Below are 26,935 nucleotides of genomic sequence, written 5' to 3'. Positions count from 1 at the left end.
CTTCCTCTACTTCATCTTCCTCTACTTCATCCTCATCTTCCCCTTCCTCCTCCTCCCTTTCCCCCTCTTCTTCCTCTTCTTTTTCCAACTCTTCCTCTTCCTCATTCCCCTCTTCACCTTTCGCTTCATCTTCCCATTTCCCCATCATCTCCCCGTTCTCTCAGTCGCAGTCGCGAGCGAGGCAACGAGTGGTGCTTGGGAACCCATCGCTGGGTTCTCAAACATCGGCTCGCTGTCATCGATTGCTATCGCGGCTGAGAAAACACTCCCGCCCTGATAGCAGAGGGGATGGCAGTTCAATCCATCCTCTCTAATCACCAGAGCGAAGATCAAACTCCTTCACTCACGCAACCACTCGGCTCCCAATGCCTCATTCCCCAAGGCAGCTGGCCAGAACCGCGTCTGACATTTCCGTTTCAACCAATTTCAACAGTTTCAAAAACACATCGCGCGCTGACCAGGGCAGTGGCAATCCACTTTCCCCAGGAGCAACGCGAAGATTGAAACAAGCCCCCATGACCTCCTCGAAGCTGTTCACGCAAGCCGTCAGTTCGAGGGAACTCGGGGGATGACATTCCACGAAAGAACACACCCGCGAGCTAACCAGGGCAAGTGGCCCTCTATCGACTTCCCCCAGGAGCAGCGCGGAGATCAAACAGCCCACCATGACCACCCGAAGCTGGCGACCCTTGTAGTGAGCTTCAAGGGATTTTGGTGGGCTAACATTTTCTGTTTCGAATAACTCAGATAGTTCTAGATAGCACCCCGCGAGCTGACCAGGGCAAGTGGCACATCCGCTTTCCCCAGGAGCAGCGCGGAGATCAACAAGCCCATACTTTCCCCTGGAGCTGGGCCCTTGCCGTGGGCTCCAGGTACATAATGGGCTGACATTTTCTTTATTTGTACCTGGTGCTTTAATTTTCTGTGACTTATGGCTTTTGTGGGTATGTGGGTGGGTGGATGGGGGGGGGGGGGGGGGGGGGTTGAGTGTTGTTACCCTGCAGTATCGTGTCACCGCCTCCCGCCTTTAAGGGCGCGCCTCCCTCACCTAGACTAAAATCCGTGTGTTGTTGGACTTGATGTAAAGCCCAGGCAGCTTTTCCCGGGATGGACCATGTGAGCTCCCTCCGGGGTCTCGCGACAGAGCCGTCAAAAATGGGCAAGTCAAATCCAATCTTGTGCGCAACAACTCGTGTTTTACGACGGGTAGAGGCAATAACAGGCAATCTTTGATTGTTGATCCACAACGTTTTGTCAGTCATTGAGAGCAAAAGGAGATTACCGTGTTCTGGGTTCTGAACGAGAGTGTGTGTCCTCAAGCGCCGGAGTCCACCGCGTGTTACTCGCTTTAAGGTCCAACGCGGGCAACCGAGCCTCATCTGAGGTTACTGAATTTGGGAGTTGAAGCCATAGTGAAGAAGCTTATTTAAATGGCTAGGTATCCTTGAGCATAAAAATAGAAATTCAATCCCGCAGCGGCAGTAGATGCAGGAATAATATCAGGGGGGATCCCAAAGGTTGAGCCTTCCCATTGTTAAGACGATGGAACCACCGTTCAAGGTCCGCTGGAATTTTGCCCATGGGCCATGGCCAGGCATCAACGGCCACTGGTTGCATTTAATGCCCGTTCGAGGTCATTATGCAGCACTAGCATCAGCAGGTACGGTCCTCATGGCCCGCCGCGATTTCCCCTAATTATTGTTCTGCCGCTCCATGCCTGTTCCAGTCCGCCACATCTCTCTTGGTCCGATAAAAGTCCACCGGTATCTGACCACCGATATTCGCTCGTTTTTCAGGTGGCTTCGGCTTCGGCACTCCCACAAATACCGTTCATTGCCGCACCCCCCTCAATCCGGTCAGTGGTTTGTTGTCTCTTACCATTCCCTCAACCGCGTCAGCCTGCCTGCCATGATGACAACCACCCCAGCCATGCCAGCCCAACTGGACCGCAAGCAGCCGCGTTTCCCAGGCCTGCGCGTCCGCCCCGCCCAGTCGTACGACTTTCCGGCGATGGCTCGCATGGCCAACGAAATCTTCCAACACGAGCGGGACATCGACCACTTCGACCGATACCGCAGCGTGAAGATGGGATACGAGGACGAGGCCACGGCGGCGGAGAGGCTGCTCGCTGCAGAGACCGACTGGCGGCTCGCCGACATGCGAAAGAACCGGCGGACGCCGGGCCGCCATTTCTTAGTTGCCACATACCTCAAGCAGGCCGCGGCTTATCTGACCAGCCTCCATGGAGCGCAGCCGAGAGAGGAGATACTGGGCTGGGCGGAGTGGCAAGACCCGGGCCGCCTGATAGTAGCGACGTCCACCCCCAGTGATAGCCTCTCCGATTCGGATCAGAGCGAGAACAGCCCCTATCGGTTGATGGGAAGGCCGGGTGTTGCACTCAACGAACTGCGGCCAATCCTGGAGGAGATGAGGCTTGTGCATGCGAGACAGGAGCTCGTCGTTCCGCCCAATGGGTTGGCGGTGAATTTGTCAGATGCACTCCGGTCTTTCAACGAGGCCGCCATCCGTCAGCCGGAGGATTGGAAACGCTGGTCAAAGGAATTCCTCCCGAATTGTCTTGACAAATATGGCGACGTCCATGGACGGCACTTGGGTATGTGCCCCTCTTCACCCTCTATCAACTGCACCACTAACAACCCGCAGTTTTACGCTCTCTTGTTATCAGCACAGCCCGTTGGGATGACTGCGTCGGCCGCCGCCTTCTGAAATGGGGCATGTTACGGGCGAATACCTACGGCTGGGACATCCAAACGCTCTCGTCCAGCGTGAGCGCTTCGACGGAGGACACGTTTCGTGAGACCGGGTTCGTGGAACTCGGCCGCCTCGATATCCTCCGCGACACGCAGATTGTTCTGGGGTGGAACCGCTTTCGGGATCAGGAAACTCGGAAGAGGATGCTGGCCTTGTGCGACGGCCCGGTAGTTGGTAAGCCCCTTGGCAAGAAATCTCGGCTCGCCAACGCAGGGGAGAGTGAGGCTAAGTAAACATGATTTTGGTATTGGACCGATTAATGTGCATGGGTTGGTGGAACAGAGGGGCGTTGGGAGTCCGGAAGTTCAGTCACGGTGCTGGAACACAATCCGCTGTTTCGATGAGCGTTTGCTTTTATTCCGTGTTCGGTTATATAATACTCACTTGGAGCTAGTAATAGTCGCTGTCGGTTACGAAAGTTGAGGCTACATGTACAGTAACCTTTGCTTGGGAGACACAAACAGAAAAACAACATTCCCTCCGAATCCAGGCCTCAACGGTCCCTCGCAACTGTGCATTGTCCCCGACTAACTAACTCCAGACCTAATCAGAACTAAACGAAATCGAAAGCATCACAAGCAATCTCTTGGGTGCATTGGGGCCTCAGGGGAGAGATGTAACAGTCTGGATTTTGGGACACTGCATGTACAAGTAATGCTCGGTAAGTACATGACAGGATATTTGCTTGCCTGTGAGGGGTCCAACAGCCCGCCATCGGCTCCATGTCACCAGGCCAGGCCTCCCGTCGTTGTTTGTTCACTGCTTACATGCAACAGCCCGAAGAGAAAACCCCACCGTCTCGCCACGCCAACATCAGCAGCACCCGTCAGACAAACCCACCCAACAAACAACTGCGTGCATAACGTCTGTGGTGAACACTCCACGCCACGCCCAACAACCCCACCCCCCTAGTACCGCTCCGGCGGCTGGCGAACCTCGTAGATGGTCCTGTTCCCGCTCACGGACGTCACCACGGCGCGGGGCGCGTCGGAGCGGCGCGACGGCAGCGGCGGCGACACAATCACCGGCCCGCGCGTGTTGGACGTCCGGCTGTTGTTGCCGCCGCCGCCGCCCCCCCCTCGCCCCATCGTGCCGGTCCGCGCGGGCGCCCCCGGCTGCGAGGTGCGCACCGTCTGCGTCGTGCGCAGGGGGAGTGAGGTTGTGGATGTGGTCGCGCGTTGGCCGGCGGCCGGGGCGGCGTTCATGGGTGGGGGCGCGGGGCCGGGGGTTTGTTTGGGGGGGGTCTTGCCCTCGCGGAGGGCTTTCTCCCGTATGTTGATCTGCTTTTCCGAGTAGCATTTGTTGCCGGCGTAGGATTCTTGGCACCAGTAGAGGAAGTTGATGAAGCGGCTGCCGTGGCAGGTGTCGCCGGGGAGTTTCTTGATGCAGCCGGCCAGTTCGCGGATCAGTTCGGCGGCGTCGGGGCGCGTCTTGCGGGTTTTGACGCCGTCGAAGTCGTATCGGAAGGCGCTGACGTGGAGGGTGAGAGCGAACAGGATGCGGTGGATGGCCGTCATGGCCGAGGCGACGCCGGCTTGCCGTCGGAGTTCGACCGTACCCAGCCTGGGAAAGGGGTGGAAGCTGGTTGATACGTACCGGGTCTCCTCTGTACCCCCCTTCATCTCCTGGATAAAGGCCTCTTGGCTGAGTGACGCTACCGACTGGATCCTGGAAAATACCGGCCCATGTCCCTTGCTCGGGATATTCGCATACTCGGAACTAGCGAAAACCATATGGTTGGCTAGCGCATATCTATTGTTCCGACGCTCGGGTGGCAGAAGTTCTTTGAACGCCTCTTCCCAAAAGAAGGCTCCCTTTGCCATCCTGACGAGCTGGGGTGTTGTGTATTTAACCTTTTTCGTGGGGCCCGGCGATACGTGGACGTGGCAGGCGCAGCATTCGTTCGTCCAGAAGTCGAAGTGTCTACCGACAGCCTGGAAGATGAGCTCTATCTCTTCCTGCCAGTGCTTCGTTACCGACATGGGCGGCGAGATGATCTCAATACCCCCTATAGTTTCCCGTGGTTAGCGCATCTGAGCTCTCTCCTCCGAGTACACGTATCCGCACGGATGATTGGAGGTAACGTGGGACAATACATACACCATTTGCGTACGTCAGGGGGCTCGGTGAGGGCCCATTCCTTCAAACTGGCGTCAGACTCGCACGTCCAACCATGGTTGGCCCCTAGGGTGACGTCAATAATCTCCCGGACGGCCTTGCCAACACACTCTCGTTGTTTGGCTTTCTTCTCCAGGTTGCCCTGTCCATTCTGAAGGTCAAAGTCCCATTCGAGCCAGTACATCGGCATCGAGTGGATATCCCTGTATCTCCTATCCCTGATTTTTTCTTCGAGATCTTTGTGAATTTTGACGTAGATTTCAATCTCGACACCGAAGAGAGGCAACGGCCCGGTCGGGAGTGCCTTCTTGTTCCTGCCACTGGAACTCATGATGCTGGTAGGTACCTAGATATCTAGGTAGGTATCAAGTCGGTAAGGGGGAGAGAGGCTAAAATCGAACGGAAACCGCAATCAGTAACAAATGTCTGGGGTCGAATGAGTATTATAACTTTGTATGGTTCTTGGAATGGTAAGTTGTGACCAGCAAACCTTTCCACAACAGCCAGTGTTGAAGAAAGGGGCAAGTTCTAGATGTCAGATTCGTCCCCTACCCTCTTGTGCAACGGACCATCTTTATAATGGTAGTGACTTCGGTCTAGCAACATGAATAAGGTAGGTATGCGACCCGGCCCACGGCAGAATGGGCCACCACCACGGGTCTGGGGTGCCGAGGGCACCGTCGCGACCGTAGCTTGGACTAGGTCAGCAAGCATGAAGCCCGTCGATGATGGCATGTTGGGGAAATGTCCGTCTAGCACTGATCTGGGCCGACCATTGGCAAGCCAGGGTTGAGGGCCATGGCAGAACAAATGTGGTCACATATCCAGACACCCCATACCAGGGTCTGAATGTCCTAGTCGACTAGTTGGAGTTCGGGCTCGCCTGAACCTGCCGAGTAAAACAACTCGTCAGACTCTAAACCCGAGCACTTGCAACCAGTTGAGAAAGTGAAACGGGAGTAGCCCCACGGGCCGCCAGAAACAAGCTTGGACGAGTCCCGAGGCCCGGATTGGTAATGACAAAAGCTCCATATCATCGAATAATGTATAGACTATAAGGTCTGGCCGCGGGTGGCTTCCGGCGAAACTCGTTGATGTCTCCTAAAAAGGTACATGTAGACCGACCAAGCACTAAGATAGAGTAGACCAAGGACCGGGTCACAACCCACAACGACCGACGTAAGCGGCATTAGAGGCCGACATCATCCTCCGAGTCCGAATTACCGCCACGCGCCACGCGGGTACACGACCTGCGGCTTTCCCCGGAAACCATGATTTGGGCCAAAAGGCTATCAGAGCAAACACGTCCACCCTGCTATAACTTGGGCTGGGCAGGCAAAATGTCCGACGGAGGGTGGTTAAGCGCGCTTACTCAGACGTATGAAACGGCTCCAATAGCATGTAGCGGCCCCGGTTTCACTTTTTAGGTAGTGCGTAGCGCTGGGCGTGGCTACGCCGCAGACATGGTCGACGTTGGATCCGAAGGATTCACACCAAACATGACCTAAGATTAAGTTTAACCAACATGCCTCCCGCCCCACCTCCCTCTATGCTTACAGGCCACGGCCTAGTTTAAGGTAAGTAAGGTAGTTACCTACCCCAGGCAGATAATTCCCAGACATTGCTACCTGCCAGGCAAGTAGGCAGTAGAGCGTGCAACCCCCAGCAGTATAAGGAAGCATCAGTCTCTGCCACTGTTCAAACTCAGACCACAGCTTCACCAAAGTTTGCTCTTGTCCCTCCAGTACTTGTACGCGTTCAACATCTCCCATCCCTCTACCGCTTACCACTCTCCCACACAAACAAACAACCAAACACCACCAACAACACCACCATCACCACCACCACCACCACCACCATGTCCGCCACAGGAGCCCCCGGAACCTCATCGCGCACCGGACCCACCGGCTCGCAGCCCCAAACGCGCCCGACCGGCCCGACCGGCGCGCCGCAGCAGCAACCCTCCGCGCAACAACAAATCCACATCGAGCAAGCCGCCAAAGAAGCGCGCATGCAAGAGCACTGGCTCAAGTGGTCGGGCATCGCCAACCAAGACCGCACCTACCCGGTCGTCTTCGACAAGTCGCCCCCCGCCATCACCGCCGAGCTCAAGCGCATGGTGGGGCCGGGCGTCAAGACCGCCGCGGTGCACCGCGTGCTGGGGCTGGATGAGGACGCGCCCGCGGATGCGGATCTGGGGACGGTGTTGGTGGGGCTGGTCAGTGCCGCGACGTATGCGAATCTGTCGGATACGTTCGGGTTGAGGAGCGTTACGGTTAAGTTGGGCAGTGGAGAGAGGACGGCGTTCGTGCCGGTGGCGAAGTTGGCGAGTGCAGGGAGGGCGAAGGCGGAGGATTAAATGGTACTAAGTACCTCCCTAACGTGCTTAAGCCTGGGGACTGGATGGAAGCAGTGCTGGGCTGGGGTTGGGATTAGATGGCAGGCCTGGATTGGATTCAGGAGGCGGGACGGTGGTGCATGAATGAATGGTTAACTTGAGCTTCCCTGCCGTTGGGGGGCGGGATTCATGTATTGATAATGTTAGGGGCGAGGTATAACTTTGTGGAGTGATAAAAGCTGCTATGGTGCGAGGATGTGGTTGCAGTCTGGTGGTTGCAATGCCTGAACCCTTCTGATTCCCTGGACGGCCTCGAGTCCGCCACTTTAGATCCCATTCTGCAGGTCGCATTTGTTCCATCCACCCATTACTCCCTAGCCGTAAATGACCAGGCGGTAAGTTTCCTACGCTTAAGCGCCAGTCCAGACGGGCGGGCCGGGGACCTTGTAGGTCTGCGAGATGGAGTGGTCGTTGATGGGGACCTGGGAAACAGTCAGCACATGAACTCCTCGGTCTCTGTTCTCCTCCTCGGAAAATAGGCTCACCTTGATGTTGGCATCGTTCTGGTTGCAGTAGCCGGGGATGGCGGCCTTGTACGACGACCCGGGCTGGGCTGAGCCGGACCCAGTGATGACAACCTGGGCGCACTCGGGGTAGAACTGCGGGCTGTTGGCCTGGTGCAGGGCGATCAACTCGTGGCGGACGAGGTAGTTGCCAGGGGCGAGGTTCTGCGGGACCTTGCTGCTCCACGACTTGTTGCCGCCGACGAGCTTGGCGATGTCCCAGCCGGACGGGACCTCGGTGTCAAGGAAGACCTTGGTGCCATCGCCGTGGAAGCCACCCTCGTCAATCTTGAACCAGCCGGAGCCGGAGCCGTCGCAGGAGCTGAAGGCGCCCGAGCACTTGTACATCCAGACGATGACGGGCCCTTGGCTGTGAGTCCACTGCTGCCAAACAGCGGTGATGGTATCGCCGGGGGCGGCCGTGGCACTCAGGCTGGCCGAGGTCCCGCCGTTGCAGCGGAGCTTAGCATCGCTGCAGCTGGTGACGGGGTTGTAATCGGACCACTGGCGCTGGATGACGTTCGGCGAGTTGGACGGGGAGAATCCTTGGTATCTAAGTATGTGGTATTAATAACCGTTTCCAGGGACATCATCCCAAAACCCAACCCCTCGAAGCAAGAAGACTCACCCAGGATAGTTCTGGCCGGCAATGACATAGCTCGTCACGGCACCGTGAGCAGCAGCGCCACCTGCAAGCAGGGCGACGGAACCGAGGGATGGGAGATGCATTGTGTGTGTGTTGAGGGCTGATGGCTGGAGGAAGCTTGAAGGGAAGAAAGAAGAGTCTGTGAGACTGAGGCCCTGCACTACATATACTAATAGAACCTTGAGGAAGACTGCCCGACTGCCCCCATCAAACCAAGACGGGTTTTGTCCCACCCTCCCCTCCGCGCCCGGATTGATGCCGGCAGACAATAAACAGCTTCCCCAGGTTTTCCAGTGCCGGGCTTCTGACGGTACGATTTGCCGGTTAATGTCAACGACATGGTGGGATTGCGGCGCCTTTAGCCCCGAGGCTTATACCTTTTCGTCTTGGGACTGGTCAACAAGGCCGGCCAGGTATTTGCATTTAAATTAAACTAGACCGTTCATGCACTCGAGGGCTGTGGCGTCGTCATCCGGAATAGGCATCTGGACGGGGGTAGGAGCCGAAGATGGTGTTGCAATCTTGACCCCGGGTTGGCACAGCCATGGCGTGCCCAACAATGGTCAAGTGAACTGGAATCTGAAAATCACGCGGGCCGATTCGTGCCTTGTTGACCAACCGTCGACAGCAGTCCGGGGGCAGCATGAAACGCACCTCCAAGTGAGTGTGGCCTAGAAGAGTAGAACCCGGTCCGAGACAAGAACACCCCGGACCCTCCCACGCCGGTACTGTCGCCTGCTATTTTTATGGTAGTATTTGTGGTTGCTTTCGGCAGTGGCGTCGGGTTCCGGCTGTGATCCCCGGTTGAATCGCACCAGCAACCCACACTCTAGCCAGGTAATCGGTGCTCCGAGTTGTCGATCAAAACTCAAATCCAAGTTCAACATACCATATTACAGATGTAGTCTTTCGTTTCGGGGAGGATAGACACCATGATATAAAACCATCACCAACTTCATTTCCGAGTTTTTCGGTTGCATCGCGGCTCAAACCCCCTTAGGGGGCCTGTTCTTGACCTCAATATCATCCCACATGCACATACCAAGCGCACTCCTTTGCAAACATCAAGCTGCATCACATCTTCTTCCCCACCCCGGCACAGAAGCCGCCATCCCGCAACACCCTTGATTGTTTCTGCCTTGCCCCCCTTCGATGCGAGATAAGAGCTGTCAAAGGCCCGACTCTGCCTGCAAGGTGCGGAATCTCCTAAGGCTCCAGTCCCTTACATGAAACGGGACGACGGGAGCGAGCCGAATTGATGGCAGAGAAGGTATAAACAACCCAGATCTTGAGGCCTCCGCGCCTCCGCTGTCTATAAAGCACCGGTACCCGCAAGACAGTAAGATTATGAGACCTAGTGGGCCACATTGGGGTACACTTTTGCAGCCAAAGTGGTTGGCTGGCGCGGAACTGGTCGCCAAAGGGCCGGGGTAAGCAGATGTTGGCCGATGAGCACTAGTGGCCGGCGGCGACCAACTTGACGGATCCTACTCGGAATACTTGGCCTAACGAAAGAGTAAGCATCGGTTTAGGAGCTTGCCCCCTGTCGCCTTCGCTCTTTGCCTCCCATTTTTTGTATTAGCGAGGACCGGTCCTTAACTGGCACTGGGGTTTCAGCATCGTTCGCAGGAAGGAAAGGAGACTTCGCGAGACATGGAATTGGCGAGGTTTGGCCTCGGCCGCGAGCTGAGGCCGTGATGCCTAGCCACCTGGAAGGACTAGCGACCTAGTTTAATTCCTCGTTGCTTACCGTGTAACTAATTCAGAGAATTACTTGCTCCTCAATCCTTCAAGTACCTACCTAAAGCACAAACCTGTCGGTTTATCTAACGACTCCATTCTACGATCCTGAACCACTGGCATCCCTTCAGAGTTGACTGGTTACTCAACATTCCGCAAGTATGAATAGCCGCACACAGAGAAGTGCACCCGTGGCAAAGGCAGGTGGAGGCGGCGCCGCCGCCGCCAATTCCTCCCAGCCAGTTCAGAGGCAAACCAACACAACCACCACGACGAGCACCACCACCGCCGCCAAACCCAAACCCCCCTCCGAGGCCACGCTCCTAAAATGGCGGCAAGCCGACGCCCGCCTCTTCGCCAGCACGCTGCGGGGCACCCCCTACGCGCTGATCGGCGGGTTCGCGCTCCAGCTCCTCGGCTCCAAGCGGCTCTGTTCCGGCTACCACATCTTCGTGCCGACGGGCCACTCGGCACGGGTCATCGAGCAGATGGCGGCCTCCAGCAGCGGCTTCTTCAAGAAGGTGGGCCGCTCGACCCGCTCCATCACGCTCGACCGGGACGGCATCCAGTCCATGGTGCACATCCACGAGCCGCCGGAGCTGCGCCAGGCCTTCCCCGACACCGACGACGGGTTCGTGATTGTGTTTTCCAGCGCCCGCGTCTTGAAGCCCGCGCTGTTGCTTAACATTGCCATCCACGACTGGATGGAGGAGCATGCGGCGGGGAATAACAACTGGAAGAAGAAGAAGGCGAATGCGGATATCATCTTCTTGGCGGACTATATCGCGAGGAAGGAGAGGGAGGACATGACGCATGCTACGCCGGCTTTTCTGAATGCGTTTTTTGCTGCTAATGCGGCTCAGGAACCGGTTTTCTTTTCCATTGGCATCAAGAAACCGGTTGCGAAGACGGGCGGCGACGCTACTGGCGCTAATAAGGACGGGTCGGTAGCCGCTCGGTGATCAGAAAAGGTTCGCGTAGGCTATGATTGGGGTCTGCGGTTAGAAGGTTGTTTACCTAGGTGTGATATCCGGAGTTAGCTCTAACATTTCATCATTTCCCACTACATGTCCTCACAGGTGCTGCGTCCTTAGCGTGGAGGAAAGGGGGCCATTCCTGTGCTGCCCTGGGTCTTGACCGCTGTGCTTCCGGCTAATGATTAATCATCCTATCCTGCGCTAACGTCAGTAGCTGAATTGATGATACGGAATGTGTCGTAGTTTGGGGTCGTGGGTGTGATCCGAGCTGCGGTATCTCTCAGCTGTGTGACTCCATCATTCGCAGCTTGCCATCAATGAAACCACTATTGGAGCCCAATTCTGCAAGAGTGTAAACACTGTGCTCGGAAGGGCCCCCATCCTCGAGTCTAGACCCCCTCGACGGCGGAGTCCGGACATGGGGAGGAATGTATTGCCACGTGGCACCGAGGCGCTGCTGATACGGGAGTGGCTTTCAGCTCCAGCCCGTCGGGACGAAGGGCGCTGAAGGCCGGCTGCGATTGGCGACGGGTGCGCCGGGTGTGCTCGCTTCCGGTCAGCTGGGACGCAGGAATCGGAGCTTGTGGGAGAAAGTGCTGGTGACATGCTCGCCACTCCGCACAAGTACTGTACTTCTGTCGACGGCCACCACGTGTCACTGCAGAAGCAAATAATTCGATTCCGGATGTGATATGTGAGGTTAGTTGCATGAGCGGTCCGGTGCGCACCTGCGGGGTAGGACGACAAGGGTTCAGCTGAAGAGGTACCCAGGGATGGTCCGAATCCAGTATTTCGTGGGTTTCCAGAGATGGGTGTAAGCGCACAACACCACCAAGGCGGTGATCGTGCAGGAGATGGTGCTTCAAGAAGTGAAAAATATTCAAGATTGTAGTCAATCTGATCCTCCCTAGTTTGAACGCCAGAAGCCACCTAGGCTACTAACAACCGAACCGAGCCGTCCCTAACTCCGTATGAGAGAACGGACCTGTCCGTCGTGGTTATTAAGTTGTGAAGCCTGGTACCCGTATTATGAGTCAAAAATCACTCGCGTAATCCCCAATACCCAACCCAATGCCCAGCCAGATCATCCCATCGTGACAAGGAAAAACATGCCCCCCATCACATTCACGCCCCATCAATCCACCTCTCGGCCCTCCCCGCCTTGGCCGCCTGCTCCTCCTCCTCGGCCTGCTCGCGCCTCGCGGCCTCGCGCATCAGGCTCAGGTTGACCTGCAACCGCTGGGTCTCGCGCTCGAGGGCGCCGTGCTCGTGGTCCATCAGCATCATGCGGCGCTGCGACATCTCGGTCGCCTCGGCCTTGCAGCGGTCCCACGCCTCGCGCCGGATCTGCTCCGACGCCACGCGCGGGTCCACGTTGGCGGGGAGCACCCCGCCCAGTGTTGTCGTTGCCGACCCCACGGTGGAGGCGCTGCCGGGCGTGGAGATGGATGCGATGGACGCGATGGAGGGCGTGTCGGATCGGTGCCGTTTGAGGGTGCGCGGCCGGGAAGGGCGTGGGGAGGATTCGGCCGGTCGTTTCGGTGCGGGGTGGGGGTTTTTCAGGGGGGTGTCCGGGAGCGGGGTAGGCAGGATCAGGTTCGTCGCCGTGGTGGGCGAGTCCGTGCTGCTTTGGGTTGATGGGAATGGATAACCCCCTGGTCCGTCCATTCCAGAATGGCCCGGGGTGAAGTTAAAGAATGGCGCTTCAGAGGCCGGAGATGGGAATGTCTGGTTGGCCGGGTCCCAGCGGTTGTGCACAGAGGCGTCCGTTGGCGATGTTGGCCAAACTGTCCCGGAGCAATTCGTAATTGGGGCGCCCACCGAATAATCCCAGAGACCATCGCCGGTGCCATTCCTATACTCTGGGATATAGGGCAAGTGAGCAAAATCTAATGAGGGCTCGAGGCCGGAGGTCAATGGCGCCTCCTCTTGCCAAAGCCCATTGGCGGGCGCATTGGCGGCACTGGGCGCATTGGGGTGGCCGGCGCCTGCTGTGTATTCCCAACCAAAATACTGTAGTTGGTCGGGATTTACAGAGCCCTGCAAAAGATAAAAAATTAGAATTTGTTTGTTGTTCTAGTTCTGTTTGTATGGCGCTTTTGTCTGAGCTGATCGGGGTGTGTGCATGTCGCAGGGTACTTGGTACAGCAGGCTGGGTGGCCAGCACGGCAGGGCAGCCCAGTACGGCAGGGTACAGAAGGTATGGATGCTAAGTCGGGGCCAAGCACTCACCTGCTCATGCTCATCCAAAACAGGCCATTCTTGATTTGAGGGAAAGGGAGCTTGTGCCATGCCCGCGGCCATGTTCACCGCGCCTTGAATTTGATGGAGGGATTTGATGGAAGAATGTGGTTTAGGTTTCGTGAGTTTCGTGAGTTTCGTGGGCATGTCGTGTGTTTTCTTGTTGCTCCCGCAGTTCAGACGACCACAGCGATCCCGTGACGTGAGAGGTGGGCTGTATCTCGCCAAGTGGTGCGATCCTAGCCCGATGACGCAGCGACTACTGCAGAGCAGCGATCGGAGACGAACAACCGGAACACCATGACCACCGTCACGCTAAGGAAGCATGTCGCCTTTTTATGTTGGCATTTTGGCACATTGGCTGAAGTTGGATCTCTGCAAATCTAAGAAAAACGTAATTTTCCATCTTTGCACAGCCCGCTGAAAAGCATGGCAGAGACCAGACGGTACCTGGCGTGGCGACAGGACCGGTACCCAACACTCCCTGCACTTGCAGCGCCTGGGAGCTTTCCCCGAGCTGTCTGATTGGCCACTGCAGCTGTCGACCTCAATCTGTGCAGGTGGTGTTCCCACAGTGGCAATTTCAGCTCCCCTCTCTCGAGTCACTCATCCTCTGTCTTTCCACTCACGATCCCCGGCAGAAGCTCCGCCATCACCCCAGCACCTTCGATTGGGAGAATTTCGCACTGTAAGGGGATTTTCTCGCGGGTTCTTCGCTGTCCGTCACCTGACCTGCGCCGACAATAACGTCGAAATGATCCCAGAGCTGATTCAGGTTCAGAATCGCCAAGGTCCGATCCGAGATCTCGAAAATGTGGGTTTCAATCGAGATCGGGTTTTCCATCGTCCATCCATGATCACATGCAGATGACCCTCGTATTCAGTCAGCACTGCTTCGTTCTGCCCGCTCTGTTCGAGCACCTTTCCCCCTCTTGCCAGGAGGTAGCTTCGTTTTCTCGCCACGCAACTCAGAGCGTAGCATCAATGCCCTCGTTAATCGGTACAAGCTTTCGCTGCACATCATTACCGCTTCTGGACTTGAACCTCTAGATTCACAATGGCATATTTTTGGTGGCTGTGAGTATCTGAACGCAGTTGGCATCTTCTATTCCTCGCTCAGTTCGGGATTCGATCGTCCCTTCTGTTTGCGTTTCGATGTCTCCGATCAACGCCTGGACGGGCAGGTACGAGGGGTGTTTATCAGTGACTTCAGTTTTCCTACAGACGGACATCAAGATGGTTATAAACAGATAAACAGCCAATGCGCAGTCGACTAACTTATCTCACACAGCCTCTGTTATTCCTTAGGCATTGTCTTGAGAGCTTTTGTGACGAGCCCACCTTCCCAAGGTCTGACTTGGGGTAGACGACTTGAACCCCATCATGGCGCATTTGAGCAACTTGACCGTCTTCCATGAAGGCTTCCCTCGTCGTTTTATATAGCCTTGGATAGAAAGCCGATGATGAGCCAACCATGACACTCCTCTCCTCTCGCGCCCTTCTTGAGTTCCACACCGGCTAAGCGGCACCCCGGCGCAGAACGGGGCGCAAGAACTACGGGATTCTCCGTGGTAGGTAGAAAACCGAGAAGCCCATCGTCGGGCCGCTAAGTGTGTTATCTCCGTTCGAGTCGGATGGTTCAACGCCTCAACGAGGGGCGCTTGCTTGTCTTGGCGAACGGCGGCTCTGAATGTTGTGCTTCGGAGCATCTCCATCCGGGGCTAGGCTGCCCCCAGTTTCCCCCGCCTCGAGGGTCGGACCGCCGAGCCAGCTCGTCGCGCGCTGTGATATCGGCTCCGAGCGCAGGGCGCGCAGCTAAACCAGCTCATTCACGCGCGGTTTCCACTGGATCCCACTTGCAGCGCAACTGTTTTCGTCTCGCGGCCCGGCGGCCTCGGGCTCAGGACCATTCTGGAATCCCGGCTTGATCGCCGCCGCTGTTTTCTTGGCCGATCTGGGAAGCTCGGCACCCCCAACTCCACGCTGTGGTCTGAACAACGGCGTCGGGATGCCTGTCTCGCTCACGATCAAGCGTTTGCAATGCGACCTTGCTCCACAAAACTCGCAGGCTTACCCGGAATTGGGGATGCTTGGCCGGCAAAACCCCTGAATCCAAGAGTTCATGACCAGGAACCTGGCGCCGCGGGGGGCTCTCGCAGTGCCTCCCGACGGCACCACGTATCCGGCCTCGACTAGTATAAAAGGCGAGACGATGTCGAGTAATCCCTACTATTCCGTCTTTCCTCGGCCAGAGTCGATCATCCATTCAAGCCAACAAACACGATGAAGTCTTCGATTCTCGCCGGCGTCTTCGCCACCGGCGCCGTTGCCCAGAGTGGTGCTTGGGGACAGTGCGGAGGTAATGGATGGCAAGGGGCGACGACCTGCGTGTCGGGCTACCACTGCGCTTACCAAAACGACTGGTACAGCCAGTGCTTGCCTGGCGGCGGTGCTTCGACGACGTTGAAGACATCGACCACGACCAGCTCGGCGCCTGCTGCTACCAGCACTTCGCCAGCCAAGGGCAAATTCAAGTGGTTCGGTATCAACCAGTCCTGCGCTGAGTTCGGCACCCCCACGTACCCCGGCATCTGGGGCAAGCACTTTACCTTCCCGTCGACTTCGTCGATTCAGGTATGATATGCTAGGCCAGGGACGAAGGAGATTAGAGTGAGCTAACACGCCCTAGACGCTCATCAATGACGGATACAACACCTTCCGTGTGGCCTTCTCCATGGAGCGCCTGGTCCCCGACCAGCTGACGTCAACCACTTTCGATGCCGGCTACCTCCGCAACCTGACGGAGACGGTCAACTTCATCACCAACGCGGGTGCGTACGCGGTGCTGGACCCGCACAACTACGGCCGGTACTACGGCGACATCATCACCGACACCAACGCCTTCAAGACCTTCTGGACCAACCTCGCCACCAAGTTCGTGTCCAACTCGCGTGTCGTCTTCGACACCAACAACGAGTACAACACCATGGACCAGACCCTGGTGCTCAACCTCAACCAGGCGGCCATCAACGGCATCCGCGCGGCGGGGGCCACGCAGCACATCTTCGTCGAGGGCAACGCGTGGTCCGGCGCCTGGAGCTGGAACACGACCAACACCAACATGGTGGCGCTCACGGACCCGCAGGGCAAGCTCGTGTACGAGATGCACCAGTACCTGGACACGGACAGCTCCGGCACCAGCCCGGACTGCGTCAGCGCCGAGATCGGTGTGCAGCGCGTCGTCGGCGCCACCAACTGGCTGCGCGCCAACGGCAAGATCGGCATCATCGGCGAGTACGCCGGCGGCCCCAACACCGTCTGCCAGACCGCCGTCACCAACCTCCTCGAGCACCTCAAGGCCAACAGCGACGTCTGGCAGGGCGCCCTCTGGTGGGCCGGTGGTCCCTGGTGGGGCGACTACATGTACTCGTTTGGTTAGTATTTCTTTCTGTTTCTTCCCCCCTTTCCGGCCCAACCATCGGAGGCCTTGCCTCCTGGACTCGTGGGACTCGATCATACTTGAACCCGTCCATGATCTTGCGGGAGCCAGGGCATCCGATCCGGGGGCAGTCATCTCATAGGGGAAAATTGCTAATGCGTTTATCAGAGCCTCCTTCGGGCACCGGGTACACCAGCTACAACTCCATCCTGAAGAAGTACGCTCCGTAAGGGGTTGCAAAGGGCGACGGATGGGGGCTGGAGGCCTTGACGGTGAACCTAACCAAGTGAGGTGGGGCAACGGCAAGCAAAAGAATCCAGCCCTCATCATCAGGATGCCAGCGAGAAAGCCAAAGTTGGGGGCCGTTGACGGCATTTTCATGCAGCCCCGATCCAAAATTCGTTGTACATATTCCACCTTTCCTTTCCGGGAAACCGCGCAGATGATGCGCGTCTCCTTTTCGAGTACATACTTCACCCAAATGTTCAGATTACCTGGATCCAAGCTGCCATTTCCCCTTTTCTTCCACCGGTGTGGAGCCCCGGCGAGCCCGCCCCTCAGACTGTCGTGTCGAGCTTGGGAAACACGCACTGAGCTAGTGTAGTCGAATGGGTTCTGGTCGGAACTTGCCTTCTTGTGGCTTCGTGCGATGAGGGATTCCTGCTGCGTGCCATTTCTGCACCAAAGAGAGCTAACCTAAGGCGGTCGGGGTCAGATATAGGACCGGGATCATGGGCTTGCGTTGCCCTTCACCGTGCTGTAACGCCGCCACCGTACCCGGTCTCCCCAGCCTGCATTTTCGAACAACACACCTTGGAATCAAGAAGGAAAAAATCCCTCGTCATTCTCGGGGTTGGATCACCATGATTGATATAAAGGTAGCCAGACGCCGTCGCACAAACGCGCAAGTGCCGCGGCACTTTGGAGATTACACGGGTGCCCCTGTCGTCAATTAATTCAGATTGCCCAGTCTCTGCAGCCGGCAGAATTTGAGACCTACCCAATCCCAAGAGAGGCGGTCGGAAGGGGGCCGGTGCCCGTTCCAGCTTAGCGTTCACCACTTCTGGCCACTCTCATCTTGTGTTGCACTCGCCTCCGGAACCCCGGGTCAGCGTTGCCTTGGTGCTTCCTTGTCCTTTTTGCCGGTCTCCGAGCGTGGAAACCAGGGAACACAGCAGCAGATCTCGCCATGAACTTGCAAGCCTTGGACGGCGGCAAGCTCCTTCGTGAAACAAAACATGAAGTTCTTCTCTTATTATCCGGCTGCTGCAAAACTTAACGGTTTAAACGGCTTGGCTTTACCCCAAGCCATGTGACTTTAAGACCTGGTAGACCCGGTCGAGTGTTGCCCAAGCATTAATGACAGAGCTCTTGGTATAACAGAACCAAATTTTGGTTGACTCTCGGGCCAATCTGAACGAGAGACAGGCCATGACAGAAAAACCTTGAAGACGCAACCAGCCATTTCCGCTTCCCCGCATTTCACAGCCCTGAACCAAAGCTGTGAGCTTGAGCTGCGGTTCGGGAAATTGCCTGGCGAACGAAGGCTCGTGCTGGACCAGGGGGGCCAGCAGGACCGTTGGCTCCTTTTTCACCATCTCAGACTGTCTCTCGTGTCACACTAACAGACGCAGAGCCAGTGCTGCTCCAAAAGGCTGTGCTTTTCACATGTCACGCAGCCTATTAACGACAAGGAAGCTGATGTTTCTTGCCCCAGACTCCCCGGGTTGCAACGCGACGGGGGAACGCCGTCACCAGCGCCGATCAACGGTTTATTGGACCCGCTCGCGCTACCGGGAGATGAAGCGCTCCTCTTGACAGAAACTGCGGGGAACGGCCGGTATATGTATGTTGGTGCCATTCCTGGCCCGCCTTCGTCTCCGGGTTCTGGGGCTCAGCTTGGCCTCTTCCCTCGAGGAAAGGCCCACAACTTAGAACACTCCTCTCCACCACCAGACGTAAAGGACTGGTTGCCAGCGCCGTTCTCGCCTCCTCCCCCAGGGTGAGGGAGAGTCGGCCAAGATGGTGTGGGACACAACCGGGGCCGGCCCGAACTCGACCTTCTCCGGCAACGAGACGTATCCGCCGCCGAACTCGACGTTTCCACCATGGCCCATTCCGCCAAATGCCGGGAGGTCGCTCCAGCCGGATATTATCGCTTGCTCTGTAATCACGCTCCTGATATCCACGGTTTTTGTCGGCCTTCGGTTTTACACCAGGGGTTGGGTCAACCATGTTCTCGGGGCTGCGGACTGGTGCATCTTGCCGGCGCTTGTAAGGCGTTCTTTTCCGCCGTTATGGAACCCTGAACTGACCGTTTTGTTAGCTTTGCGCGGCCGGCGTGGCAGCGAGCGCACTTGAGCGTACGTACAAACTGACCGTTGGCTGAGTTCAAGTTCTGACTGGATTTTAGAGGTGGCTCGTGGCGCAGGAAAGCATGTCTGGGAAGTCGACATGCTCGCATTCCCATCCTTTGAACGAGTAAGCTGCCCCTCTGTCTGTTACCAATCTTCGAGGGACTGACAGGGAACAGGCGGCCTGGTACGGCATGCTCTTTTACAACCTCAGTCTCACGCTCAGCAGGATATCGATCCTGCTCCTTTACAAGCGCATCTTTACTTACAGCTGGATCAAGAGAGCCATCCAGATCGTGTTGATCCTCGTCAGCGCCATTGGAATCTGGTTCATCGTCTCCGTCTGCACCGCCTGCATGCCGCTAGAAGCCTTCTGGGATTGGTCTCTGTTCTTCAAGGGACCGGTATACTGCCAGCCAGGCAACTTGTGGTGGGCAAATGCCGGCCTCCATATCAGCAGTGACCTCGTCGTCATGGCACTACCGGTATGCGTTCCCATGCCTTGAACTTGGTTACGCGGGTATGGAACCCGACTGACCCTGATAGATGCCCGTTTTGTCGTCCTTAAATCTCCCCCAAAGGCAAAAATACGCCATCGTTGGTGTCTTTGCTCTCGGGTTTTTGTCAGTTTCGGTCCCCCTTCTTTCTGGCCTACCGCCGCTAATATCCACCCAGCGTCTGCATTATCTCCATTGTCCGCCTCGTCGCTCTCATCAACATCACGCAGAACCCGTCGTGGGATGGGTTCTACTCCAGCGCCAACATGCTCTACTGGACCGCTGTCGAAGTCAACGCGGCCATTGTCTGCGCCTGCATCATGACCCTCAAGCCCCTCATCCAACGCGTCTTCCCCCGCCTCCTATCCCCAAGCAAAGGCATCCGCGAGCCGACTCTGCAATGGATCACGCCCGTCAACAACGACAGCATCCACGAAACCAGCCACCGCAACTCCACCCCCGCCCCAATCAACCCGCTCGCCCGACGTATGAGCAACGCACCTCCGCACACCCAACAACACTGCTGCAGCTGCAGCTGCGCCGACAGCACTACCCCCATCAACAGCAACAGCAACAGCGGCAACACCCTCCCGACCCCTCACCCCTACTCGGAACCGCCCCCCGTCCACCGCCACCACAACCACGTCGACCACGACACCCTCGAGAAATCCCACTACTACCACAGCTTCACCACCATGAAGCCCAGCCGGCCCGACATCACCCTCTCCGCCACAACACCCGTCCCCACCGAATACGACCTCGACCACGACCTCGACCTCGAAGCCCAACGCACCTGCAGCCTCTCCTCCACAACCGACTGCACCAACACCAACACCACCAATAACAACCACAACCACAACCACAACAACAGCAACAGAAACAGCACCACCACTACCACCACCACCAACGGCGGCCTAGACAACGAGGCCGAAGACCGACCATTACGGGCCCCACCAAGGGCACACCTGAGATTGGATATACGCGTGGCGCGGACGGTGGCCAGCCAGCGCGAGAGCTGGTCGCGCAGTCCGGCGTCGTCGTCGAGTCCGAGTCCGGGGTCGGGGTTGGGGTCTGGTTCGACGGGTGTTGGGGGCCTTTCGCCACCGCCTCAGCCTCAGCCTCAGCCGGGGTCGGGGACGGGGACGGGGATGGGTGGCTCTACATCGGGGTTGAGGGGGAGGCGGAGTGGTGGGTGGGGGGTGAGTGGTGGGAGTGGTGGGGGTGGTGGTGGTGGGGGGGAGATGAGGGAGGTGAGGGGGTAGTGAGCCCTGGGAGTCCTGGGACTGGACTGGGGGGGAAGGGCGTTGGGTCTGTGCATATACCGGGGAGTTTGGGCAGGGTGCGTTTTTGTTTCGTTTTTATGTTTGGGCCATGATCTTTCTCCTTTCTGCCTGATACCCGGGGTGATGAAGTTCTGGTCTACAAAAGGGGTTACTACGCTGTCACAGTCTTTACCACTGCTGTTGCTGGCGCTCGGGGGGCGGGGCGGGTTACGAAAACAGTAATGGGACACGGATACGCATGATGCCGTTTTTTTGTCAAGGCCTTTTGGTGTTGAAGATCAAGCGCGCGACCACAGGGCCAGGGGTCGAGGGATGCCCGCGACAGTGGCTAATACTCAATAAACCCTAACCCTACTTACTTAAACTTGACCCTGAAATGCGAAAACAGACCTGGCTGGCACTGACCGATCTCTTCCCTTGGCCGTGGTTTCCTCGCCCACATCGAAGTCCGTTGATACCAGCGCTTTCTGTTCAAACACCTCATCATCTCACACACCCCTTGAATCATATTCATCAATCATGAAACCAACCTTAACAACCCGAATCTAGCTCTTATCGGTCCGAAATCGCAACATGGCTTCCACTTCGCCAAGCAAACATGGATTCAAAACTCCACAGACCGATCCATCACGATGGCGCCTTCAAGAGCGGAACTTTTTCTTCTCACCTTGAGACCTGCAGTCACCAAATTAAATATCATCCTTGACCGATTGAATCACCCCGAGCCAGCCATGGCCGTGCAAACCGTCCATGTGGCCAACTTGGCCTCGTACACACCCACAGAAACCATAGAGATTGTTTCCCGCATGGGAGCAAGAAGGGGGAGGATGCGGCCTGACAAAATCTTTCTCTCGGCTGTCTCATCTGGGTGCCTCCTCTGCTTTGCGTCCGCGGCATCCCTGATAACTACCACGTCACCGTGGCTTCAAGAAAACACGCCCGGCCTTGTTAGACTCATCGGTGCGCTGGTGTTCCCGGCTGGCATTGTCATGATTATGTGCGTACACAACGCAGTACTGGTGGAATGAACCGTTCAACTCATGGGCAAAATCCAGGCTATCAGGAGGGGAACTATTCACCGGCACAAACATGGTAGGGACTTCTGGTTTGCCTCGCAGCTCATCTTCGACTAATCAAACCAGATCACGGCCGTGGCGGTCTACCACCGACGCCTGCCGATCCGGAAGATGTTGCTGCACTGGTTCCTCTGCTTCTGGGGAAACTTGGCGGGCGTCCTCTTCGTCATGGCCGTTATTCTTGGTTGTAAGTCCAGCTTCTGCCGGAGCTGATTAGCGTTGCAACCCTGACACACAACACAGACGGTGGCGTCTTTGACCACAGCCCCTACCGGGACCAAGCGATCTCCAATGCGAAGCAGAAGCAGGTCGACCTGCAGTTCCACCAGATCTTCCTCCGCGCTATTGGCTGCAACTGGCTGGTGTGCCTGTCACTCTACCTCGGGCTACAGGCTAAGGACCTGACTTCCAAGGTGGTTGGCATGTGGTGGCCGGTTTTCGCCTTCGTCGCCCTGGGGCTGGAGCACGTCGTGGCGAACATGTTCTTCATCCCCATCGGTCTGTTTCTGGGGGCGCCGGACCTAACCGTGGGTCTGTACATTTGGAAAGGTACGTCCCAGAAACCGCCGTTGTGTTCTGTCCCGTGGAGTGATTGCTCACTGTCGCTTGTCTGGCAGGAATCATACCAACCGCCCTCGGCAACATTCTGGGAGGCGCAGGTTTCTGCGGTGGCTTCTACTACTGGCTCTACATATTCGATGAGCCGGATGTCTGCGTTGACGGCACTTATCATCAGCGCTTAGAAGAAGGCTCCCTGTTTGAGTCGCGGAGCCCGACAGTTACCGCCAAAGCTGTTGGGGACAGGGACAATACCTCCTCCGGGGACTTGGCAGGGGCCAACGGCAACGCCAAACCCGAATAGCGAAGACTCTCCCCGGATGGTCGGTTGGCCTTCAACCGGGTGCCACCCGGGACTAATACAATGCGGCACCGGCCACAGCATGATATTCCACGCAAGACGCCGACTCCAAAACACCCCGTTGGGGCCCGTCCGATGTGTTTCGTTGGAAGGGATCAAAGTTCTAGCCCCCAATGACAACAACTGCTCCTCACAGCCAACCGGGTGCCGCTGCCGTCAATCCTTCGATTCCTCGGCCGATCATGCATAAACGTGGTGCACACTTCAGCAGATCTCCTTGAACAATTAGTGATGCGTGTTATGGGAGGATTCCCGAGTAACCGTGATCGCAGCAGGCTTCTGATGCCTGCTTTCAATGCCGCGGGATTCAATCACAACCATTTGAGGGGGCAAACCCTCAAGACGCCAATAACCAAGCGCCCGGCTGCGACAACATGCTCAGCACGCAACCATGTATCATCGGCAGGCATCTGGCTCCCGACTCTAGCACTGCAAAGATATTGTGCTGCCATAAATAGGAACACGAATATCGACATGTATCAACTTGTCGCATGCAATCACACGCTGCACCAAGGGGAATCTATCTAGCACGACGCATCCAGACGGTTGAAGAGACATTGCCCGCACAATGGCCGGCCGTTACCTGGGAGGATGTTTAAGCTTAGAGCACCCAGGGCGAATCAACTGCAAGGCCGATCTGAAAGCGGGAACCGTCGACGGCTGTACCGGGACTGAAAGCTCAGCGGAAAGGCCAGACATAAACATGACGTCGCATCCAGACAATAAGAATGCGGAAATGAGCTCCGCAGTTGTTTTTCTAGTGCATGTGTCGCAACGTGGCGTTGGTGGTTCAATGGTTCACCCCATGATGCAGCCTAGCCCATCCGTGGCCTTCAGGGAGCGAGAGCCAGGTACGGCACTACCCCAGGGGACGGTGGGCTAACTGGGGAGAGGAGCACGGAGCAACGTGTGGTGTGACAGGGGCGTTGTGGGCGTGCTTCCACAATATCGACCGAGATTGAGGCACCTCGGCGTCCCTGGTATTCCCAGGTTGACATGTTCCACTCCCGGTCAGTGCTCCGTGTTCTCGCCCCGTACCAAACCATTTGACCCAATCCCCAGGTCGTCTTGGCATGAAAAGGCCAGAGGTTTTTGGGTCCTATTTTTGGATCTTAATTTAGAGTTTGGTTCTTGCCAATCCTGGCACCCGGATTCACGGGCTGCAATCTGGGTAAATTGGAAAGCTCCGCACCCAGACTTCTCGACGACCTAAGAAACCGCCCGGTGGCATGGGTGGCGGCGAGAATGAACGCATCGCAATCCATCTGGATCATCACCCTCGCCCCCGAGGCCTAGGCCGAGCGAGTTGGAGATATAAAGAAGGACTCACAACCCGCCAGAGATGGTGTTTGTCATGATACATAGCTCCAGCATCCACACCCAACTTCTAAGCCATACCGTCTTACAAGCTTGAACCTTGACACTTCACAACCTTACATCCTTTCCTCCCAAAACCACAGCTTCAACAACACCAAACCAACCGCCGCAATGGGCATCCTCTCCAACATCCTCCTCCTCACAGCGGCCTCGGCCGCCATGGCTGACACCGCCGCCCCCGCGACACCCAAGATCACCAGCATCACCTTCTCCGGGAACGGGTGCGCCAAGGACCCCAAATTCTCGGGCGGCTTCAACGACCCGACCGTGACCTTCAGCAGCTTCGCCGCCTCGCTCCCGGGCACCCAGACGCTCAACTGCCAAGCGCACCTCCAGGCCACCGGCGCCAGCCCCGGGTGGCAGGTCTCCCTCAAGACCAACGTCATCAAGGGCCGCGTGCTCCTCACCCCGGGCACCTCCCTGACCCACTACACCACCGTCTTCTTCAGCCAGGACGCCGCGCGCTCGGTACGTTTCAGCCCCATCCCCCACCCCCATCCCAACCTCACCACCCCATATCATATCATCATCATAAAACTAACCCATCCCCCCCCCCCCTCCAAACAGGACACCATCTCGGGCACCGTCTCCAACAACGGCGACGGCACCGTCAACGAGGGCGTCACGCTCGTGGCCAAGGCCGACGCCAGCCGCGTGTGGTCGCCCTGCACGGGCAGCGACGGCTACACGGGCATCATGAACATCAACTTCCGCGGCGCGCTGACGGGCGACGGCAAGGCGCAGTTTGTGGCGGATACCGAGGAGTGGGATTTGGAGTGGCGGCGGTGCTGAGCGGTGCTGCGTGGGGATGGTGGTGGGTTGGGAGTAGAAGGGGTAGAGGAGGCTTGTTAAGCAGGACTTCTTCTTCTTCTTCTTTCGCGGTTCTGTTGTTGTTGTGGTTGTTTTGAAGATGGGGGAGAGCTCCAAAACGGACTAGAGGTTGGATGGAAAAGGTCGGGTTGGGTGTCTTTGTATATTTTTCTGGTTTCGTAATTCCCAAGCTTCATTCTGATCTCAGACCCTGACTTTCGACGATGGCTCGCTGCTGTATACAAACCTGGAGCAACTTGTGTTTTGGGTCTGGGTGGTGCTCACCCATCAACTGTTGACATAGCGGCCCTTACAACTGCACATCGCAACTGCTGTGATAGTCAGGCAACCGTAATCTTGCTCTCAACCCACATGTAGTCGGCAGCGGAGCAAAGCCAAGTGTGTACATGGACCAAACGATGCACCGTTGCGGCGTGGTGGTGTGGGGAGGCATGAAATGCTGCCTCACTTCCCGAGATACAAGTGTAACCCCAGTGTGAATTGGGTGGCGACTCTCGCATTATTAAGCATCGATTTCCTTGGTCTAAGATGTCTTGCCAGCCTGTGATTCGAGTGAAATGCCTGCCGGAATGGAATGTCACCGGCTCTGAGGCTTATACGTTGCAGGATAAATGAGGATACCATCCTGGTCACCCGGATGACGACGATGCTGCCAATGCATATAGGATTCTTGTTTTTGACACCGCACCCGGGATAGCTTCATTGTTGATCTAGCTTGAGTTCACACGAGGCTTCACGGCGCTTCCCCTGTCACCGGCAGATGTGCTGCTGCAGAAGAGGAGTTGGTCCACCTGCTTCGTTCTCTTTCCATCCTCCTCCAGGGCCAAAGACCGATCGTGGCCGGCTCGTCAAACGCGAAGCACCTTCAACGGTGCCTTAGACGCAAAGGGCAGCAGCATTGCTCCCTAGAACGCGGGCGGTTGGTCAGCAGTCATACCGCCGCGGGTTCAAAAGGGGAACTCCGTATACTCACCAAGAACTCCAGGTCACATCGAATTCTCAAGAAGTCGAGATGCAGCTTTGCCAATGGATGCGGCAAGGGATCGGCTCTAATTCCCTTTATGGCCCCGGAAAGCGCGAAGAACGCCATTTAGGACGCGGTAGTCAGTGCCGAAGGCATCGACGCGTGACTTCTGGATTTCGAATGTATTGAGCCTTATTGGAACGCCGAGTTGAACCATTTCTGTCAAGAATTCAGGCCAACCCGGGCATGCCCGTCCAACTCGAGACTGGACCAACCAACATAGTTCCGCCACCCGTCATCATCAAGAATATCCCAGAGGGACATTTGATACTACCCAGGGAAGTTGCAGTTTCCCCCGGAATCATTGGGCAAGCTGCGGAGAAACTCGGCGCCAAACGCCTTATCACCCTTCACACAGTGTTCCCTTATATATGGGCAGATGCTCTTCTTCGGAGGGTGAAGAGCTTCTCGTGACCGTGGCCGCTGTTTCGATGGATCACTGGGGTATGTGTATGCCGTAGCAACACTCAGCTTCGGACCTCCCGCGCACGTCGTAGTCTCCTGTTCTTTCGGATGGGTAGCGCACCTGAGCTCCACATGCCCCTGAACTCGCCCGCAAGAGAGATAGAAAGGAGCATCTGCAACCTATAGTGTGCTCGCAGGACGCGCAGCCACTCGGAGGGACTTGGGGCAACCGATAAGTCAGGTGTGTTCGAGGTATGACACACAGGTAGCGCCTCGCGTTCGATGAGGTTGAATGTGCAGGTGATATACATGTTGCTTAGGGTGGCCATAGTACG

The 26,935-nt window shown here is 56.8% G+C and overlaps 10 protein-coding genes across 10 annotated transcripts; 7 read left to right on the top strand and 3 right to left on the bottom strand.

Annotated features, from left to right (window-relative positions):
* Nucleotides 1-1,908: 1,908 nt before the first annotated feature.
* On the top strand, nucleotides 1,909-2,727 carry F5144DRAFT_588891 (uncharacterized protein; the record flags this gene model as incomplete). The annotated part of the gene is made up of 2 exons (XM_066789980.1): nucleotides 1,909-2,614; nucleotides 2,687-2,727. 2 exons carry the CDS (start codon nucleotides 1,909-1,911, stop codon nucleotides 2,725-2,727), a joined length of 747 nt encoding a protein of 248 aa, XP_066648702.1.
* A 953-nt stretch (nucleotides 2,728-3,680) lies between these two features.
* F5144DRAFT_523598 (putative amidoligase enzyme-domain-containing protein) lies at nucleotides 3,681-5,418 on the bottom strand (the record flags this gene model as incomplete). The annotated part of the gene is made up of 3 exons (XM_066786771.1): nucleotides 4,873-5,418; nucleotides 4,486-4,780; nucleotides 3,681-4,335 (listed from the first exon to the last, which is right to left on the bottom strand). Exons 1-3 carry the CDS (start codon nucleotides 5,219-5,221, stop codon nucleotides 3,681-3,683), a joined length of 1,299 nt encoding a protein of 432 aa, XP_066648701.1. The 5' UTR covers nucleotides 5,222-5,418.
* A 970-nt stretch (nucleotides 5,419-6,388) lies between these two features.
* On the top strand, nucleotides 6,389-7,471 carry F5144DRAFT_556092 (uncharacterized protein). Its single transcript, XM_066787957.1, has one exon. The coding sequence runs from the start codon at nucleotides 6,749-6,751 to the stop codon at nucleotides 7,247-7,249; it is 501 nt and encodes a 166-aa protein (XP_066648700.1). The 5' UTR covers nucleotides 6,389-6,748; the 3' UTR covers nucleotides 7,250-7,471.
* On the bottom strand, nucleotides 7,263-8,520 carry F5144DRAFT_637160 (glycoside hydrolase; the record flags this gene model as incomplete). Its single annotated transcript, XM_066792647.1, has 3 exons — nucleotides 7,263-7,710; nucleotides 7,774-8,344; nucleotides 8,420-8,520. 3 exons carry the CDS (start codon nucleotides 8,518-8,520, stop codon nucleotides 7,639-7,641), a joined length of 744 nt encoding a protein of 247 aa, XP_066648699.1. The 3' UTR covers nucleotides 7,263-7,638.
* Nucleotides 8,521-10,072: 1,552 nt separating this feature from the next.
* Nucleotides 10,073-11,295, top strand: F5144DRAFT_43973 (uncharacterized protein). Its single transcript, XM_066784937.1, has one exon. It carries the CDS (start codon nucleotides 10,339-10,341, stop codon nucleotides 11,137-11,139), a length of 801 nt encoding a protein of 266 aa, XP_066648698.1. The 5' UTR covers nucleotides 10,073-10,338; the 3' UTR covers nucleotides 11,140-11,295.
* A 502-nt stretch (nucleotides 11,296-11,797) lies between these two features.
* F5144DRAFT_556086 (uncharacterized protein) lies at nucleotides 11,798-13,806 on the bottom strand. The gene is made up of 2 exons (XM_066787956.1): nucleotides 13,387-13,806; nucleotides 11,798-13,194 (listed from the first exon to the last, which is right to left on the bottom strand). The coding sequence occupies exons 1-2, from the start codon at nucleotides 13,540-13,542 to the stop codon at nucleotides 12,280-12,282; spliced, it is 1,071 nt and encodes a 356-aa protein (XP_066648697.1). The 5' UTR covers nucleotides 13,543-13,806; the 3' UTR covers nucleotides 11,798-12,279.
* A 1,588-nt stretch (nucleotides 13,807-15,394) lies between these two features.
* F5144DRAFT_43929 (glycoside hydrolase superfamily) lies at nucleotides 15,395-16,996 on the top strand. The gene is made up of 2 exons (XM_066784936.1): nucleotides 15,395-16,029; nucleotides 16,085-16,996. Exons 1-2 carry the CDS (start codon nucleotides 15,679-15,681, stop codon nucleotides 16,832-16,834), a joined length of 1,101 nt encoding a protein of 366 aa, XP_066648696.1. The 5' UTR covers nucleotides 15,395-15,678; the 3' UTR covers nucleotides 16,835-16,996.
* Nucleotides 16,997-18,856: 1,860 nt separating this feature from the next.
* On the top strand, nucleotides 18,857-21,210 carry F5144DRAFT_588884 (uncharacterized protein; the record flags this gene model as incomplete). The annotated part of the gene is made up of 6 exons (XM_066789979.1): nucleotides 18,857-19,108; nucleotides 19,161-19,197; nucleotides 19,351-19,673; nucleotides 19,735-19,811; nucleotides 20,233-20,873; nucleotides 21,134-21,210. The coding sequence occupies 6 exons, from the start codon at nucleotides 18,857-18,859 to the stop codon at nucleotides 21,208-21,210; spliced, it is 1,407 nt and encodes a 468-aa protein (XP_066648695.1).
* A 504-nt stretch (nucleotides 21,211-21,714) lies between these two features.
* On the top strand, nucleotides 21,715-22,780 carry F5144DRAFT_474215 (Formate/nitrite transporter; the record flags this gene model as incomplete). Its single annotated transcript, XM_066785021.1, has 5 exons — nucleotides 21,715-21,965; nucleotides 22,024-22,060; nucleotides 22,111-22,231; nucleotides 22,288-22,593; nucleotides 22,662-22,780. Coding segments are annotated over 5 exons (834 nt in total), but the record flags the coding sequence as incomplete, so codon positions are not given.
* Nucleotides 22,781-24,344: 1,564 nt separating this feature from the next.
* On the top strand, nucleotides 24,345-25,382 carry F5144DRAFT_43757 (uncharacterized protein). The gene is made up of 2 exons (XM_066784935.1): nucleotides 24,345-24,808; nucleotides 24,908-25,382. Exons 1-2 carry the CDS (start codon nucleotides 24,452-24,454, stop codon nucleotides 25,130-25,132), a joined length of 582 nt encoding a protein of 193 aa, XP_066648693.1. The 5' UTR covers nucleotides 24,345-24,451; the 3' UTR covers nucleotides 25,133-25,382.
* The last annotated feature ends 1,553 nt before the right edge of the window (nucleotides 25,383-26,935 follow it).

The sequence above is a fragment of the Chaetomium tenue genome (assembly GCF_020726465.1).
Source record: "Chaetomium tenue strain MPI-SDFR-AT-0079 chromosome Unknown F5144scaffold_1, whole genome shotgun sequence".
NCBI lineage: Eukaryota > Fungi > Ascomycota > Sordariomycetes > Sordariales > Chaetomiaceae > Chaetomium > Chaetomium tenue.
Note: the sequence above shows the minus strand (reverse complement) of the source record. Positions and strands in the feature narration are given on the sequence as shown.